Source organism: Chaetomium strumarium, assembly GCF_033439665.1.
Source record: "Chaetomium strumarium strain CBS 333.67 chromosome Unknown B0T15scaffold_5, whole genome shotgun sequence".
NCBI lineage: Eukaryota > Fungi > Ascomycota > Sordariomycetes > Sordariales > Chaetomiaceae > Chaetomium > Chaetomium strumarium.
Window position 1 is genome coordinate 3412658 of NW_026944433.1, and position 17048 is coordinate 3429705.

A 17048-nucleotide genomic window follows, 5' to 3' on the forward strand; every position below is an offset into this window, starting at 1 on the left:
TTCGGGCATAGGAAAGGTATTGCTAACGTCGTAGTTAGTATAGCTCTTATAGGTGATCAAAATAGAATATATGTGTTTTTTGCACTAAGGTACCCGTTTATATACTCGAGTGTAAAGCAGATAACGATCTAGTAGGGCCCTCCGTCGGGATTACGGGCTAGACATACTCGGATATACCTGAACTATAGTAGCAATAGGGCTTCTGAGCAGGACCCGCTCAGGGCAAGAAGTTCGTGGAAAAGGGCATAGAGCATATGGTATTTGCCGACATAGAAAGTCTTATCTATCATACTAACGATCGTGTTAATCTGCTTCTTTAGGTCCTTTATCGTCATACATTGCTTCTTGCGCTTCTTGTTGCTTAAGCCGTGCTTCTTTGCTATACTTTGGAGGGCTTATGGCTATTAGCATACTATTAGGAAGGTGTACTATAGTGATATATACCCTATATATTTAGTGGTTTAGCTTTGCGTCAAGCTTTTCTATTATAACCCTCTTGTAGACGAGCTAAAACACCTTCTAGTAGATTCTAAGAGAGCTGGCTTTCTTAGTCTCCTATAGTTTTCTTCTATCCTTTCCCTATTTCTGGTTAAGAGGCTAGTCGAAAAATGTATAGAGAAGCTTAACTAAGATGAACTCGAAATACTTATATAGGTTGCGTTTAATATAGGCGTAGTACCTAGGCAGCGGATAGTAAGAACTTATATAAAGGCTTAGATAAGAAGTAAATATATTTATTCTATTGCTCCTCGACTCGATTCAATAGGAAGGTAGACTTAGGTACATAATCCCTATATATTAAAAGTAGACTTGTCGAATTCCTAAAGTATAGAGATATAGTACTCGGGAGGATATAGGTTTCCGCCCAAGAACATCGCCTTATCCTCTATATTAGTGTTATTCTTGTCGGTTAGATCGGTCTTGTACCTGGCGGTATCCGCCTGCTCGGCGTCAAATAGGTCTTTATAGTCTAAGGAGTAGTCCGAGTTATAATCTGCTATTTTATCGCCCGATCTATTAACGAGGGAGATCTTATTATCTGAACAGTCTAGTAGATAGCAGTAATAATTTTTATTGCTATTGCAAAGTCTTATATTAGTTATAAGCCCAATATAACCCCGAGTAAGTAAGGGTATAGTAAAATAACTGTCAAAGTATAGAAGTATAAAGCAATAAGTAAAGCAAGTCGAAAGACGGTCGTAAATAGGATTAATAAGAGGAGGATCGAGGAATGGTTAAGTAATAAGACGAGTGACGAAAGTAGTAAGAGCAATAGAGAAAAGAGCGGCGAAGCTATAAGTCAGGCGAAAGAATAGAAGAAAATAATAAAAAAGAGTCCCTGTTCGGATATAAGAAGGATAAGAAGACCGATGCCAATCTAGGAACTAGCGGAACGCCCAGCTTAAGTACACGAAGCGTGGCTGCCATTTTCGGCGGCATTCGTTATGAATTATCCAGTGCGTATGTTCGATAACTCTTCTTGATCCTAACTTCAGGATAAGGTGCAGGTACAAGTATGTGGGGCAGCAGTTATATGGCAGCAGGAGGGTGTAGATATAGCAATAACCCAGCAAACGAGTGGGGCTTAAAGCAGCGAGGGAATTTTGGCGAATGTGCCACAGAAATGGTCGATTAAAATTGCCAAAAATGGCGACAAAATCGCTGTGACAATATTTAAGAGAGTAAAGAGGAAATAAATTGTAAAGAGGAGTAATAGATAGACTACTATTGTACCGCTGCTATACTACTTTACGCACTAGTTAGATTGATAATTTAAGGCATCCCCTCCTCTCCCCTCTAGCTCAACTATAAACCGGTACTCCTTTAGCTTCTCTAGATTTAGGAACTAGTCTAGGATATAGTTCGCCTTCGCTATAGTATCTAGATGAGCCTTTAGCTATTCTTTATTATAGGGCCAGCCGTCTGTTGGTCTCCGTCTATTGAGAAATATATATATATAGTTAGATAGAGATAGGATGGAATTAAAGCTATTGCTAACACTCTAATATTTTATTTTTGGCTTAGTTCTTAGTATCTTTGCAATGGATATTATACACTATAGCCTTGATACTATAGTTTATTATAGCGCTGCCCACACTTCAATTAGATCAATTATATTAACTAATCAATCAAGTAAATATGGGCCTCTCGAGGACTTAAGTTCGTAAGGGCGGAAAGTTAATTTGCTAACTAATTAATTAACTAAAACCATTAATTATCTATATAATACTTGACCAATCAGATTAAAGATCTAGCTAGCTCGTCCTCGCGACTTTCAATACGACTTTCGACATGACTTGAAAGTGCCGACCAGATCGATAACGTACATGATAAGCGAGCGACGCAGATAAGCGAGCGACGCACTTTCTACCACCCTACAGCAACTATCCTCAATTATAATATAACAACGCTAGCAACCAACTACAATTACATCAGAAATAGATGAATCAGATGATTCTACAGCCTCCTGGCAAGTGCGAGCATTATGGCCAGGCCTGCCGTATACCCCACAGCATTGAACCTTCGTACGAGCCCCCCCTGAACCGCTACCATCCGGCTGCGTTTCCTGCACTGCCTCCCCACCTACGGCGTTCTGATCTAGTAGATCCTTTGCATCTTGCACAGTAAGTGAACCTCTAAGCTGCACACGTGTTTTCTTGGCACGCCGGCGCTTGCTTAGTGCCTTATTGGCCTTGCGAAGCGAAGAGACCTCTGACCGAAGGAGGGCCACCTGGTGTATTATAGCCATCGTACCCTTGGCAAGCTGGTCTACAGCATCCAACATTGAAGTTGGGGAGCTATTTTGATGGTTCGCAATGCGAGTCTTGATGAGCGTTGACTGTGCGTCGGCTTCTCGTGGGTTATGTGGTGTCTGGAAGACCCAGGGTTGCGCAGTGCTGGGCCGTGAGGTTGGGGGTGTTGGCGTACGAAGCTTTATATCTAGCTTAGAAAGCACCTGCTCTGGGTCGTATGGCACAAGGCCAGTCCCTGCAAAGCCACCCTGTACGTTCTTCTCTGTCATAGAAGCAAAGAAGGCTTCTCGGAAGGCATAGAGGAACTCAAGCTTGCTGATGTGGTTGATATGCATGCGCATTAAGCCCTCGATCTGGCGACCGTATGCCTGCTTAAGTGGCCTAAAGCAGCCAACATCGAGAGGCTGGAGCCTATGGGAAGAGTATGGAGGCATGTAGAGTGTGACGATGTTGTTCTCCTTGCAGTAGAGCTCGAATTCGGTTGAGTGGTGGCTCTCGTGGCCGTCGAGGATCAACAACCGGTATGTGCCTTTTGTTCGAGGTGCCGTATGGTAATCGAAGTGCTTGATCCAATCCAGACCTACTGCATTGGTAGTCCAGCCATTATCGGTGGTTGCAATGCGCCAGGTAAGTGGTAGGTTGCACTCCCGGTACCAGTTACTCTGGTGGTACTGTGCGGCTAGGATAATGAACGGAGGGATAACCCAGCCAAGGGCGTTGACTCCCTGGATTACAGTCGCCTACTCCCGATTACTAGGCTAAGCTAGTTTTGCCTTGCCACGCCCATCCGAGGTCGTAACTACTATACCCGCGAAGATAACACCCATTATAAACCCAGTCTTATCAAAGTTGTAGACATCGTCATCGACAATCCTATATTTAGCCCTAGTATTCCATATAAGTGCAAACCACTCGCTGATGACCTATGGATCCTTGCATTTAGCCCTCTGGTAGTCGTACTTGCGTATATACCGCGTACGGAGCTCTGGCTGGCGTTTGACAAAGTTGTAAGCCCAGCGTTTGCCGACAGGGGGCGCGTTGCGTTCGCGTAGTAGGTGGTTGGCCATATCTTCTATACCACTTAATCTAGGTGGGAATGCGCGTGTAGATAGCTCAGTTATATACTGAACTATTGACTTCTCTTCTAGATCCGTAAGCTTACGCGAGTTGGCTAGAACATCGCGTCTTGCAGCACGTCCCTTGCGCCGGTGGCGAATCGTTGCTTCTGGAACGTTGTATAGCTTGGCTACCGCCCGGATACTGAGATTCTCGCTCTGTTTGATAGCTTCGAGGGCTAAAAGAAGCCTGGCTTCTTTTGAGGGGCTATGCATGGCTTGTTGCGGTGGTATTTGGTGGAAAAGTTTAGAGGAGGCGCGTCGCACTGAAAGTGCGTCGCTCGCTTATCTGCGTCGCTCGCTTATCATGTACGTTACCCGAAACTCACTTAGAGCCGATTAGGTTCTTTTCGAGATATCTTCATTTCATCTTTCTAAATACCTTATAGAGAAATTAGTCTTATAGCAGATCCCTATTATGGCACGCCGCGCTTCGGACGTCATCGACATTATAAAAGGCGATTCCTAATCTCCGGGAGCGGGATATCGCTACCTCTAATATAAGAGGGTGAAAACGGCGAAGGCGATAGAGTTAATGCGGCAGTAAGAAGATATATATTAGAAAGATAATAACGGCAATAATAGAGTACTAAAAAACGGCGAAAACTCTATAAATTCAGGCTATAGCCATTGACAAGGCAAGTGAGGCGAGCCAATGCCTAGAGCAACCCTATAGATCATAACTTTAAATTTAATAATAAACTAGATATTATAAAAATGGAATTTTAGCTAGAATTTAGAAACTTAGTGACTAGATAACGAAAGAAGTCGCTAAAATAACGGCCTAGTTAGCCCAAGAACTATTGCAAGCGCGAGAGGAACTTATATAAGCTTATGGCGAGCTAGAGCATACTAGACTCCAGCTATAAGCTATAGCAGAAGATCAAGGAACCCTATTAGCTCGGCAAGCGTATACGGATGTTATTCGACACACCCTTCCTATCAGAATCCCTACCCCACCGTTCTTTATAGCTTAGGTAGTGACGCCAGAACTGGCATTCTATACGGTGGACATCTCTAGGGTACCAGAAGAATATAGCGGAGAAGCTATACTAGTAGCGCTTTGTAACCTTGTTAAAACGAAATACAAGCGCCTAATGACTAGCCTAACTGGTGCTATATTACAGTCACCAAAGATAAAGGAAATACTAACCGCGTTAGAATCATTAGCAGGGATAAAGAGGAAGTAAAGAAGATCAAGAGTATCATCAAAGCTAAGAAGGCGCCGGATATAAGAGTCCTTCAAGACAGTTATACCTAGTTAAAATCAATAACGTTAGGTGTATAGCTGTCCTCGACTACAAAGGCAAGGTCCTTCCTAGGGCTACCGAAGTTCTGGGCCAGGAAAACAATATATAAATTACTAAGGTAGCCTAGCTAAGCTGAAAAGATAATACAAAGATGTATAGGTCTATGGTTGTATATATTACTAAAGCCAATAATGCTAGGAAGCTCTTAGACAAGGGCTTCTTCTATACTAGAGGCGAATCAGGGTATATAGGAGTATTCGAACGTCAGATACAGTCAGATCAATGCTACAATTGCCAGTAAATCGGCCATAAAGCCTTCTAATATAAGAGTCCTCAAGTTTTTATAAGATATACCTAGGAAGGCCACTGCTAGGGAAATCGCTATAAAGTGGTTGCCAAGTGCGCTAACTACTCCTCGTATATACTATACTAACCGCCGCGGACTATGCTAGGACCCCTTTACAGGGCTTATTACTGGAAGTATACAAGTGACAGGTGACCTTTATATCCAGTAAGGTCGAGATAGCTCCTTGATCGACTAGGATAGCTTATCTAAAGCGATAAAAGCTAATAGCTCTTCTCTAGGCTTAAAGTAAAGGCTATAGCCGACCTCCTATTAGAAAGAAACACTTAATAGCGTATCTCGAGGGCAGACTAAGTCAGGACACCACAATAGCTAGTATCCCTGGTAAAGTAGGTAACTTGGGACCTAGGCTAGATAGGAGCCGCCTCCCTTAGTTTCTTTAACTCCCGACTTTTATAGCCCTTGCCGCTCTCAGCACTCCGAGTTTTGCCGTCTCTCCCGTTATACCGGCCACCGCCAACCAGCTGTTGTTCGAGGCTATAAGCTATTGAGACTTTATCCTTATTTCTATAAATGCTATTACTACTCAAGGAGCAAGATTAATATACTCGTTAAGATTAGGCTTAGAGATAGCAAAGGATACTAAGGTTAATAGCACCTCCTTGGCAAACTATTTATCGTTACCTCTAGACTGTTAGAGAAGGGATATCTGGACAATAACCGCAAAACCTCTAAACTACGGTACTTATAATAGCTATTTATCCTTGCTTAGTGTCTCTTACAATGGCCTTAGCTTCTACCGCCCTGGAAAAGTAGCAATACCAGAGCAGAATACTTGGATATAGGTAATCTAGGGAGAAGTATATTCACCCCTGATAAAGACTAGGTCAACATGGTAACCCCTTGTAGAAACCTTTACCGGTAGCGCTTTCTTATAACTGCTTCTTTATTACCTCTTGATTAATATATATAAGAGTTTTAACTAGGAGATCTTCTAATCTTGGGCCTATCTGATAGCGTTGGGAGAAATAGAAATCCGTCAGAGTAGACTCAGAGTAGGTAGTTCGGAGTTGGCAATTTTAATCTTCCTGACCTGAAGTTCTTATCGATATTAAGGTTATAGCTGCTATCAGAAGGGCTAGGCCTGTCAGAATACCTAGGTAAAATATATATGAACTTCGATACTTCGGCTAGAAATAGGCCTTTACTAGCCTCGCCTTTAAGTACATCATCGATCAGGCCGGTATAAAAGACCAGTGCTGTTCTAAGGCTATACAATAGGTAATAAACCTAAGGCTAGCCCTATCATGGACGGTAATACTGAGACAAATAATAAGACTATACGGCGTTCCAATAAGGCAATCTAACCCGCAACGATCCGCCAGAAGACTCTCGTTTCCTTGGGCGCAATATCATCACCACGGCGGATAGTAGCACCTAATCTATCCTAAGCCCGCTGTTAAAGTCCTTATATACTCGTTTAATCGTTCAGATCGGTCCTAGTCAGACCAGCTAGTCGTCTTGCTACTTCTAGATCTTCGAGCAGTCATAAAGATCCAATAGATCTGCCGGTGCTTACTTCGCCCGATAGACTCGTTTCGCCCTCGACTTGCAGGCAAGCGCCATTGTAGATAGCAAGGAGAGCAGGTACGGCTTTACTAATAGCCATAGGGATTACAAGGAAACCATAGATGCCTCAGAAGGGTTTATGGCATTCTTACATCCGCCACCAGCGTTTACCAAGACTCCCCGTTTCTCATGCTAACACTACGGGCCTTCCACCGCCTATAGTTCAGACATCCCGCTCTCGTCTCGAGGTACATACCGACGCTTGTTGTAAACCTTTTTTCTGATGTCCTCGGCCGAAACTCGTCTAATCCAAGCAGTACTAGTGCTAGAGGATTCCACGTAGAAAGAGAGCAACGGGACATGTCCTAGTAATTGCCTTAAGATACTTAAGCAGTTACACAATGAATAAGATAGTTGAATAGGACAATAATATATATATTATTCCTCGCTTCACGTATACAAGGACAAACACAATTTATTAATACCTGGCGGCGGAGCCGAAAGGGTTAGTTATAAGTACACTCTTTGCTGTGATGGAACCCAACGTACCATGGCACAGGCCATTGCTTAGTCATGTGCCCGGCTTCCGGTGTATGCATGTATGATTGGTCAACCTGGTTGGTGCCCCACCTTCCACATCTGGGCACATGCCCCACTTCCTGTATTTAGCATTCTTGCAATACAGTCAGTTGCCTATCAGAGCCTTGAGCCTGGACTGCGACGACAGCTACCGTGACACTAAGCAAGCGCCGAAGAGCCAAAAGAACGCGTGTACAGCTTGGAGGATCACTTGCAGTGAAAGATGCAAAGGATCTACTAGACCAAAAGGCTATGGTTGGGGAGGTGGCACAAGAAATGCAGCCGGGTGGTGGTGGGGCTCGTACGAAGGTTCGGTGCTGTGGTATATACGGCAAGCCTGGTCATAATGCCCGCACTTTCCAGGAGGTTGCAGAAGCATCTGATTCAGCCGTTTCTGATGTAATTGTAGTTGGTTGCTAGTGTTGTTGTGGTGTAATTGAAGATACTGTGCATAGAGTAGTAGAAAAGCCACGACTCGCTGATACCCACGACTCGCTGATAATGTACGTTATAGGGCACCGAGCTGCCTGATACACACGGTCGTGCCGTCCCCGTGCTATCTCGCTCTGACTTGAGCGAAGGCAAGGGATCGCCTGTCGCGCGCAGGTTCCCTGCCATTCATCAAGGCCTTAGCATCCTGCAGCTTGTCTCGCGGGCCGCCCACAGAGCCGGAGGGGCTAGGCCATCTCGGGTCCGCCTCGTTCCCTGCCCTGCTTGACCCGCGCTCTCGCTGTGCCGTGTCGGATCTGCCTCGTCCTGCCGTCGTGGACTCTTCTCCAGTGCCGGCTTATGACGGGCGGCGATGCAGTCGGGGTCCGGCGCTCTTGGGTGCATCAACCTGTCGAATAACCTTCCTTTGGGATAAGGCGGTCGTGGTACTTCACCTCCAATGCAGGCTACACGTAATGCAGGCCGGAGATTGTGCGGCCATCGGCGTAAATACCTAGGTATGGATACTTGTGCCTTGAAATACTGCTACATCCTTCAAATAATAGTGACTACATGAACGAGATCGGCTATTCTGGGGTCTGTGAAGTCGAGCCTTGTCCCTAGTAACTCACTGTTTCTTCCCTGAGCCTTGCCAGCATCCTCCTCGAGCTCATCGTACTTATATCCTAGCCTCTCAAGTAGTATTCCAACGAGACTCATATGTCCGATAGGGTCAACGAGTTGGAATTTCCCAGCGCGTGTGTAAACCCGCGTATCCGTGGGGTTTTGTGCATGTACCTCCCTCAGCACTAGGCCCTCTACCGCCTCCATCCCCCGTAATGACACACACAAGAATAGGTGAGTTGCATTCCGTTCTTCTTGGAGCTTTTGCCAGCGCTCGGGGTTATCTCCCGATGAAACATTTTCGTCCCAGAGAACTGAAACTTCGGTTTTGCTGATCTCCGAGTCCATAGTGTGGGTTGAGAAGGCTACCCGAGTCTCTGTGTAAAAGTCTGAGGTAGTAGGAGTATCAACAGCTCGAGTCCAAAGTGCAATCCCTCGTACAGTCAACTCCAATTTGATAAAGCTGTGCAACCCCGATGGATCTTCCGAATGGGCCGAGATGTCCATGACCTCCAGGAAATCGATATCATGATCTAACGAGCAGTCCCTATGGTAGCGTGAGTCGAAGTTCACTTCCCCGTCCAAGCTCACCCAAGACCACGTCGGGGCCAGGTACGCTGCTGTCCTAGAGCGATTGATGGAATATGGCATCCAGCATAACTGACGCTGAAGATCTTCTTGCCACATCCCGGCGAGGTATACGTCGTTGGTGGCATTTCTCACTTCCGCGGCCAAACCGGATAGCGCAATGAGCTTGTCGGATTGATAAGTTAACTTGCAACTTGAATAATGCTTCACCAGTCGTCCCCATTCTCTGCGAAGGTCTAACCCGGTCTTAGAGTCGATGGTTGGTTTCGTGTTGGGAAACCTGTCATTGCTGTGCGTGATCGCCTTTGGAATGCCGGTAGGAAAATGCTCCGAAGCGAGAAGCTCTGGGCATTCCCAGTATACCTGGGAGCGCGCAAAGTTAAGTTGTTTCTTGGCGAGATATCGCTCCTGCACAACCCAGCACCGTGAATTGAGAGGAGCCTCCATGACATCTTCTTGGTACCGAAGTTCATATTCAACCCGGTATCTGATCGACGTGGTCGGGCGCGCGCCGATGGAATCCAGGACGATCGTCGTAGGCTTCTCGATTACCCTTTCCGCGAAACAACCACCTCTGCCATCCGAGGCCCATGTGGCCGCAATGTTGCATTCTGAGCTTTTGTAGATGTTCCACATCATCGAAGATTGGGTTCGCCAGTCATCGGCATCACCTTGGATGATGCATAAGGAGTCTATCCAGATGTATCGGAAGCCCAGCGACAATGTTACGTCCAAGGCATCCTGAAAGGTCTTTGGGAGACGCGAACAGGAGGATGTCCGCAAGAATTCCGAATAGTTGTTCTTGGTGAGACGTAAAGGCAGAGAGGTTCCCCAGCAGTGGCTCAGAGTAAGGTAAGGGACGTCGCCAATGTCTTCCCGCAAAACAAGGCGCCAGCGCAGATCCTTCTCATGCCGGCCGCCAAGGATCTCGATGAGTCTGTCGGGAGTGAATCGTGGCACCTTTTCAGCCAATTTCCGACACTCGGCGTGAAACTTTGAGCAAGCTTGAAACCAGTTGGCCCACACCTCAGCCGATTCAGCTGTTGAGATCGGGGTATCTTCGATTGTTGTGTTCAGCTCGAGGGATGCCACATCTTTTGGAGTTGGAATCAAATGGAATGGGAACCGGGTATACTCGAATCGCGGGATTTGGTATCTTCCAAAGGAGGGTCCAAGCGTAATAGAAACCGCTGCATCTTCTGGATCCATACAAGGGCTGGGAATAGGATCGTCATGGACGTCGACGGTAAATTGGAGTGGTAAGTTTCTGCTGAGCCATCTCTCTCCAGACGCTGCATTCGATCCCCGTGGGCCTGCAAGGCTTGTCCAGACCGCCCGACAGATATAGCATCCCACAGCGACTCCTCTGTCGACCTCGTCTTTGGTATCATAGAGCGTGTAGGCGAACTTGAATCCATCCTTGTCATGGTAATACGATCTGCCATTCATGGCAGCGCTGATCCGGTTCTGGCAAGTTTCGCAAAGCATGGTGGGCAGAGCGAGAATTCATCGCTCAAAGGATGTTTTGTGAGGATATTTCAAGGTGCTTTGGGCCTTCATCAATGTGACCTGGGAGGGACCGATATTAGGTCAGGTCGGGTAAATAAGCTAAGGTACAGTACCTTACAGTACATGTACTTTACGTTGGCGAGCTTGGGTAATAACTTGAGCACGCCTCTTCGCACTATATTTTCCTCACCGCCTAAAGGCGGTGAGCGATAGCGCCCAATCACGTGGCCCCCCTTTCCACCACAGCGACCGCCGTCGCCAGCTGTAGTAGCCGGCCTGCGTATTGGCACAACTCCGAACTGGAATGGCGAGGCTGAACGGCTTTCTGAGGAGGATTGGTGCCGTCGAGTCAGAGATGTGTGACTGTGGCCAGGCGAGGGAAACAGTGGAACACTTTCTGTTTCGATGCGTGAGATGGATCGATCTGAGAAAAGGCATGCTGCAATGCTCAGCGACAAGACGAGGGAGCCTCTCTTTCTACCTGGGAGGGAAAGCGCCATCCGATCCGAAGAAGTGGTCGCCAAACAATGAAAGCGGTCCGGGAAACAATCAAGTATGCAATGGCGACGAGGAGATTGGATTTAGACAACGAACAAAGGCAACGATGGGACCAATCACAATAGCGGAGCTACATTAACACCACACAGCCTCAACCAGCAGATCCCGCTTTAGCTGCTGAAGATGGGACGCTGAACACTTGGAGAACGTAACCTCCAAGATGATCTGCTGAAAGTCAAGGCAAGAGGCAAGAGGTATGGGGAAGCTTTGCGCAAAGAGCACCTCAAGGGACTTGTGCGAGATCATGGGAGAAGCGGACGAATCGTATGTAGTTAGCGTGCCAAGGCCCTTTAGGCTCAGTGCCTCTGGGCGAAATAAATTCCATCCATCCAGCCTATAGCGACAGCGTTCGTCAAGCACTTGGCACGGCTTTCCATGTAACTCACATGGGTATAAAGCAGGAACGTGTCGCTGGGATTCCAAACGTGCTTCCGAGTTCAACGTGCATCCCCTCGAGTTGGCACAGTTCAAATGTTCATTCCAATCATCTCCATCCATTGGCTCGGCGCCGCTTCCTGGGCAGCAGCGCTTTTCGCAGCTGCATCCGCCGCCGTGTTCCACTCGCGCGGGATCCTCCAGAACTGGACGGCCAAGCCGTCGTCCGAGACCCGCTCGATCTCCCCCAACAACGCCTGCCACAAGTCCTTGTTCTTGACGTCGGCCCCGGCACTGGTCTTCCAATCGTTCTCCATCCACGTCTTGACCCACTTGGTAGCGCCTTCGACCACATATTCGGAATCGGTAGCGACGACAAAGGTCCCGAACCCTTCGCCAGGCCAGTGTCGGAAGCGCAGCGCAGCGATCACGGCACGGAGCTCGGCTCGATTGCTGGTCTGAGCGGCGGCGGCGCCAAAAGGACCCTTGGCCTCGAGGCGGGCGCTGGCAATGAGCTGAGTGCCGTCGTCGCTAACCCCATGCCAGAAAGCCCAGCCGGCCTTGGGATTGGCCTGGCCGTTGTCGAGACAAGCACCGTCTGTGCGGATTAGAACAGTGCTGGCGTCGTCTCGATGGGTGTATCTGACAAGAATGGAACGCGCAGGTAAGCTACTGCCCTGGAGAGAGCGATGGAGTGAAGACGGACCTTGTGACACGTATATGTTTCCTGCGACCAGAGAACAACTCGGCGGGCGTGTCTGTGGTTGAGGACGGGATGAACTTTGAGGGCCAAGATCGGCCAGTCCCCTTCCGCAGTGGAGGGCCCAGAAGGTCGTGAATAAAGTCAGGCTCGGCCCCATTCCCGCCCCTATCCTCGTCGTTCTCCTCCTCTTCTTCGTCATCGCCGTTGCCCTGGTTACTCGGAACATCGTCCATGAAGCTGTAGTCGACGCAGCACCTGCCGCAAACCACCAAGCCGTGCGGACCGCAAACCACGCGGCCGTCTGGAAGTTCACACGGGCCCTCGTCATCGTCGCTGCTGCTGTAGCCAAGAGGGATGAGACCCTGCCCGAGATAGTATCCTCGAGGCATGATTTGGTGATCTTGTCCTTGTTGTTGATTCCGTATTGATGAGAACTGATTGCGAGTCGAAGCACCCCGCTGGGCCCAGAAACAGCCAGGGTGGGTCGTGGTTGTTGGAAGCAGCATGAGGTACTGGGCAGTGCCCCACCAGCTGATAAGATTGTACACGTAGAAACACGGCTCAGTGTGTACAAAGGCTTGCCTCCAATCATCCAGTGGACTGGTACAAGCGCGTGTATAGCCCGGGTTGGTGATGGTGGATCCCAAGAAACTTCCTGGGGTTTCCCCAAGTTCCAAAACAGTTGGGCGCAGCAGGTATAACGTTAGTGCGGCCGACTGCCAAGTCGGGAGTGGCGTAGTTTGGCATGTGGATCTTGGCCGCAAGCGGTGGCGCCCCTGTCCCATGGGAGATAAAAGGACCCGCCCCTCCCTTTCTGTCTGTCCTTTCGATGCTCACTCAGTATCGGCCAAATTCTCTTCCAAATGGCTCAGCCATTTAAGGTCGGCCAGCGCTCGCGGGTCAGCAGACGGCACCGCCGAGGTACTTCTCCTGTATCCAACGGATTATCCAGATGTCCTTTCGAAGTCATCGCGATCATACTCTAGCACCTTCCCGACTTTCCTACGCTCTTCATTGTTGTGAAGCTGTGCAAGCAACTATACGACTCCTATAAGATATATAGCCACCAGATCGTCCCTGCGATAATTGGACGCGAGTATGCTTTGACAAGCGGCCGTGACGTCGGGCAGATTTTCTGGGACTTGGAGTTTGCTATCCGCTTCGATTTTATAAAAAGAGACGACGTCCAAAAAGCGCTGCTGGACTACGGATGGCCGCTCTTTCAACACCTCCAGTTAGAGGAGCTCTTGTTCCCTATAGTAGAAGGTTTAGCCCTTGCCCTACGTATGGACGATCGTCAGGGAGACGCAGTTACCCTGCTGTATACGATCTAGGACGACAAGCAACGATTGAGCCCCTTCAAGCTCGGGAAACAAGCTGCTGCTGCAACCGTCGCTCTTACTAGTCGGGATGCGGTTGGCCGAGTTGAGTGATGGCTCAGACCAAGCACGAATTTTAGAAGAAGTCAACCTGCGCTGAAGAACTCCAGAAAGCAGATCTACGAGCAACATATGCACACGTTGGAAATTCGGAGCAAGTGCACCCGCCCGGGAAAAGAATCACACGGCGACAGGGTACCAAGGTAGCCTTCGTGGCGGCTTTCAATCCTCCTCGCTTACGTATGGAGCGAACTGCGCCTATCAGGACTATTGACTGGTACTATATGAACGATGAGGAAAGAACGGAGTTGCTACGTCGGGGATGGGAATATACAGGTAGACAGCCCAGATTAAAAGGGTGGTAACACAGTGTACATTTCTCAGGTTTGAGGGAGAATTAAAGTATGTTCCGCAGGTCCTGCATAGGTTGTGCACGTCTACATCGTACTGAGTGAGCTAACCTGGGCTATCGAACAAGCAATTACAAACGGTACAGCAATTGTGTACTGTCTCTGCGTAGTCGTTCAGCTCAGACTAGGAGTCGAAATCAGGCTGGGCACCTCTCGCAAAGGTGGTAGGAGTTAGAGTCGGCGACGTATCGCTGCTTGGCGCGCCTGGAGGGGAAGAGTCGCTCGCATCGCGTACAATACATGCCAGGGTGCTTACTCTAAGCATGTTGTTGGAGCGATCGCCAGTCATTAAAGCACAGGTCGCAATGCCAGCAGTTGTTCATATTAGTGCCGTACTAGCGGAGTTCCAAGCACGAGGGTGGACAGGGAGAGGTAGATCTGGCTGAATGTCGTCGTGACCAGAGCAGCTCTAATATAGGGTTATTCATCGTAAGCTTGTAACTCAAGCCGCCGTCATATAAAAAGACTGCGCGAGCGGCAAACAAACTTGCGTAAGGTCTTCCCCTTTGTACCACCCTGTCTATACTAGCTCCTTCGTACTCTGCTACGATGGCTTTGTTTTCGCCTAGCCTATAGCCTATAGACTTATCCTTACTACTAGGGCAATGCGGCTAGCTTCGGAAGAATCTACCTCTGATCTCCAATAGCTATTTAATCTGTCCGAATCCCCCTTCCTCTAGTTTCTCGGCTTCTCCTTCTTTCTTCCTTAATCCGACCACCTTCTCCCTTACCTTCCAACCATATTCCCGCATCGGCTACCACTTTCACACTAGACACGACCGTCCCTCTCCAGACTTCGAACCTATTAACACGTTAACGAGCTCGTTACTGCTGTTGACAATATGTCTGAATGTCCTAGCCATGGTACTACCCGACCTCAGAAAATGACGCCTAGCCGCATAGAGCGCAGAGGAAATACCCTTAACACGCTCAAGAGAGCTCCTGACATCATCGACCTAACCAACGACGACTCCTCTCCCAATCCGGCTGCCACCCGACCTCAGACCATGGCGCCTAGCATGCGTCGGAGCCCTGCAAACCACAGAGAAGACCTTGAAGTACTCGAGAGACCTCTTGTTATCGACCTGACGGATAACGACGCCGACGATAACGATAGCCAGACATGGGAGCCCTTTGCGGTTTACCCTATCTCATTGATGCTGGGATCCTATAGCGGCAGTACGAATTCTTTTACACTAAAGGGCGGTCGCTGGATAGACGACGATGGCAGGATGCTCTGAAGCAAAACTGGCCATCGCTACATCGTCAGGGTCGTCCTTAAGCCTAGCAATAGGTATCCTACCAAGTTTTGTTTAAGGCGTCGGGGAGGAGTCTTCACCGGGAAATACGGAAAATACAGAACTGGGGCGATTTCACTTGATCGCGGAGATGAAGGCCATGGGCCGTGCAAGCCATAGGCGAACAGTTAACGTGCAGCCAACTGACCATCCCATTCCATCCGCTTCATATGCGTTTTAAGCCTGCCCTCAGCCTATGCGAGGCATAGCGTGCCCGAGAGCGTGCCGCCCCTATCACTGATCTTGCCGCTGTCCCAAAAAGCATGTTGATGGACCTGCGTATATAGAACAGCTATACCTTAGGTCCGACCGTCTAGTAACTTAGTTGGGGTGGATATCTGGGAGGGACAGTGCGAGCCAATGTTTATTTCTCAAGATGACGTAGCTATTACCTAGACCCTCAACGCAGTGGCCCTTGAATATCCCTCGAACCCACTCCCTGACACATACCCCTTCCATCACTGGCCGCCACCTTCTGCCTTACTGCTGTTGCCACCTCGGTGACCCAGAATGCGCCGAAAAGCGTCCGTCCGCTTCTCGTGGCGCTCGTTGATCAGGGTCTCAGCCTCGCTATCGTCTGCCCAGAGCTCGGTCCAGTAGCAAGGAAACCGCTGGCCGGGTCTCCAGACACGGCCATATGCCTGCTTCGAATCGGACTCGACGAACGGCAGGTCGAAGAGGATGGCGTGGTTCGCCTTCTTGAGGCTGTCAAGACCGGTGCCGCAGGTGCCGACAGTGGCGATGAAGAGCATAGGCTTTGCCGGGCAGCCGATCAGGATGTCTTGGAAAGCACCCTCGATGGCCTTCTTGCCGCCTGCGGTGGCCGCCGAGAGCACTAGGACAACCTCCTACTGGCTTAACCAGTGCCTGTCCGTATATATGGTGATAATAATTACGACTCCTAGACGCGAGGCGAAGACGTAGGTGTATTTCTTAGGTGCTTGGCTAGTAATTCCCGTATCGCCTATGTCCATGTCATAGAGAGCTTAATCAAGGTAGTGCTAGAGCTACTCTATCTTTCTGCTACCGCGGGTGATTATATTAATATATTGGCGGATAACATGGTTGTTATAGCGCTCCTTTATAATAATGGTACCCTTTATTATATTGCTGTTTAGCTAGGTGGCTAGGTCCAACGAGATATTGTTGGGCAGATCCATGATACCTGGAAACGACGCGAGCCAGAGCGTCCGTATAAACGACTGGTTAAAGCGGGCGAACTAAAAGAAGCGATCCTAAATCGCTATATTAGTTGCAGGCGTTTATTTCTTAAACTTGGCGCAGGCCTCCTAGCTCTATATAGTCATTAGCAAGCCCATCTTATACTTAAAGTCCTCCTGCTATGCCCTAATAGATCTACAAGGGATCTGTTCGTGGCGGAGCGGCAGGAGTAGTAATAGTATCTGACTATAGAAGAGGTTGGTTATTGTATAACGTACGTTATAAGCGAGTGAAACATATAAGCGAATGAAACACTCCCCACCATATCGTATACCCTTTGCACCTTACCTTCAATCCCTCTACAACGAACCATGGCTTTACCTTCTAATGAGGCAAGGATTGTCCTTGCACTTAAAGCTCTTCAAAAGGACCATACTCTTAGTC

The 17048-nt window shown here is 48.5% G+C and overlaps 3 protein-coding genes across 3 annotated transcripts; all 3 read right to left on the bottom strand.

The window, feature by feature from the left end:
* Positions 1-8532: 8532 nt before the first annotated feature.
* On the bottom strand, positions 8533-10804 carry B0T15DRAFT_538025 (heterokaryon incompatibility protein-domain-containing protein). The gene has a single exon (XM_062869660.1). It carries the CDS (start codon positions 10697-10699, stop codon positions 8555-8557), a length of 2145 nt encoding a protein of 714 aa, XP_062720689.1. The 5' UTR covers positions 10700-10804; the 3' UTR covers positions 8533-8554.
* Positions 10805-11745: 941 nt separating this feature from the next.
* On the bottom strand, positions 11746-12745 carry B0T15DRAFT_399603 (ribonuclease H-like domain-containing protein; the record flags this gene model as incomplete). Its single annotated transcript, XM_062865019.1, has 2 exons — positions 11746-12295; positions 12360-12745. 2 exons carry the CDS (start codon positions 12743-12745, stop codon positions 11746-11748), a joined length of 936 nt encoding a protein of 311 aa, XP_062720690.1.
* A 3051-nt stretch (positions 12746-15796) lies between these two features.
* B0T15DRAFT_559021 (uncharacterized protein) lies at positions 15797-16417 on the bottom strand (the record flags this gene model as incomplete). Its single annotated transcript, XM_062870495.1, has 2 exons — positions 15797-16291; positions 16340-16417. 2 exons carry the CDS (start codon positions 16415-16417, stop codon positions 15902-15904), a joined length of 468 nt encoding a protein of 155 aa, XP_062720691.1. The 3' UTR covers positions 15797-15901.
* Between the last annotated feature and the right edge of the window lie 631 nt (positions 16418-17048).

Bases quoted from the DNA above. Each gene is read 5' to 3' on its own strand.
- B0T15DRAFT_538025 (XM_062869660.1), bottom strand. From the start codon at position 10,699: ATGCTTTGCGAAACTTGCCAGAACCGGATCAGCGCTGCCATGAATGGC.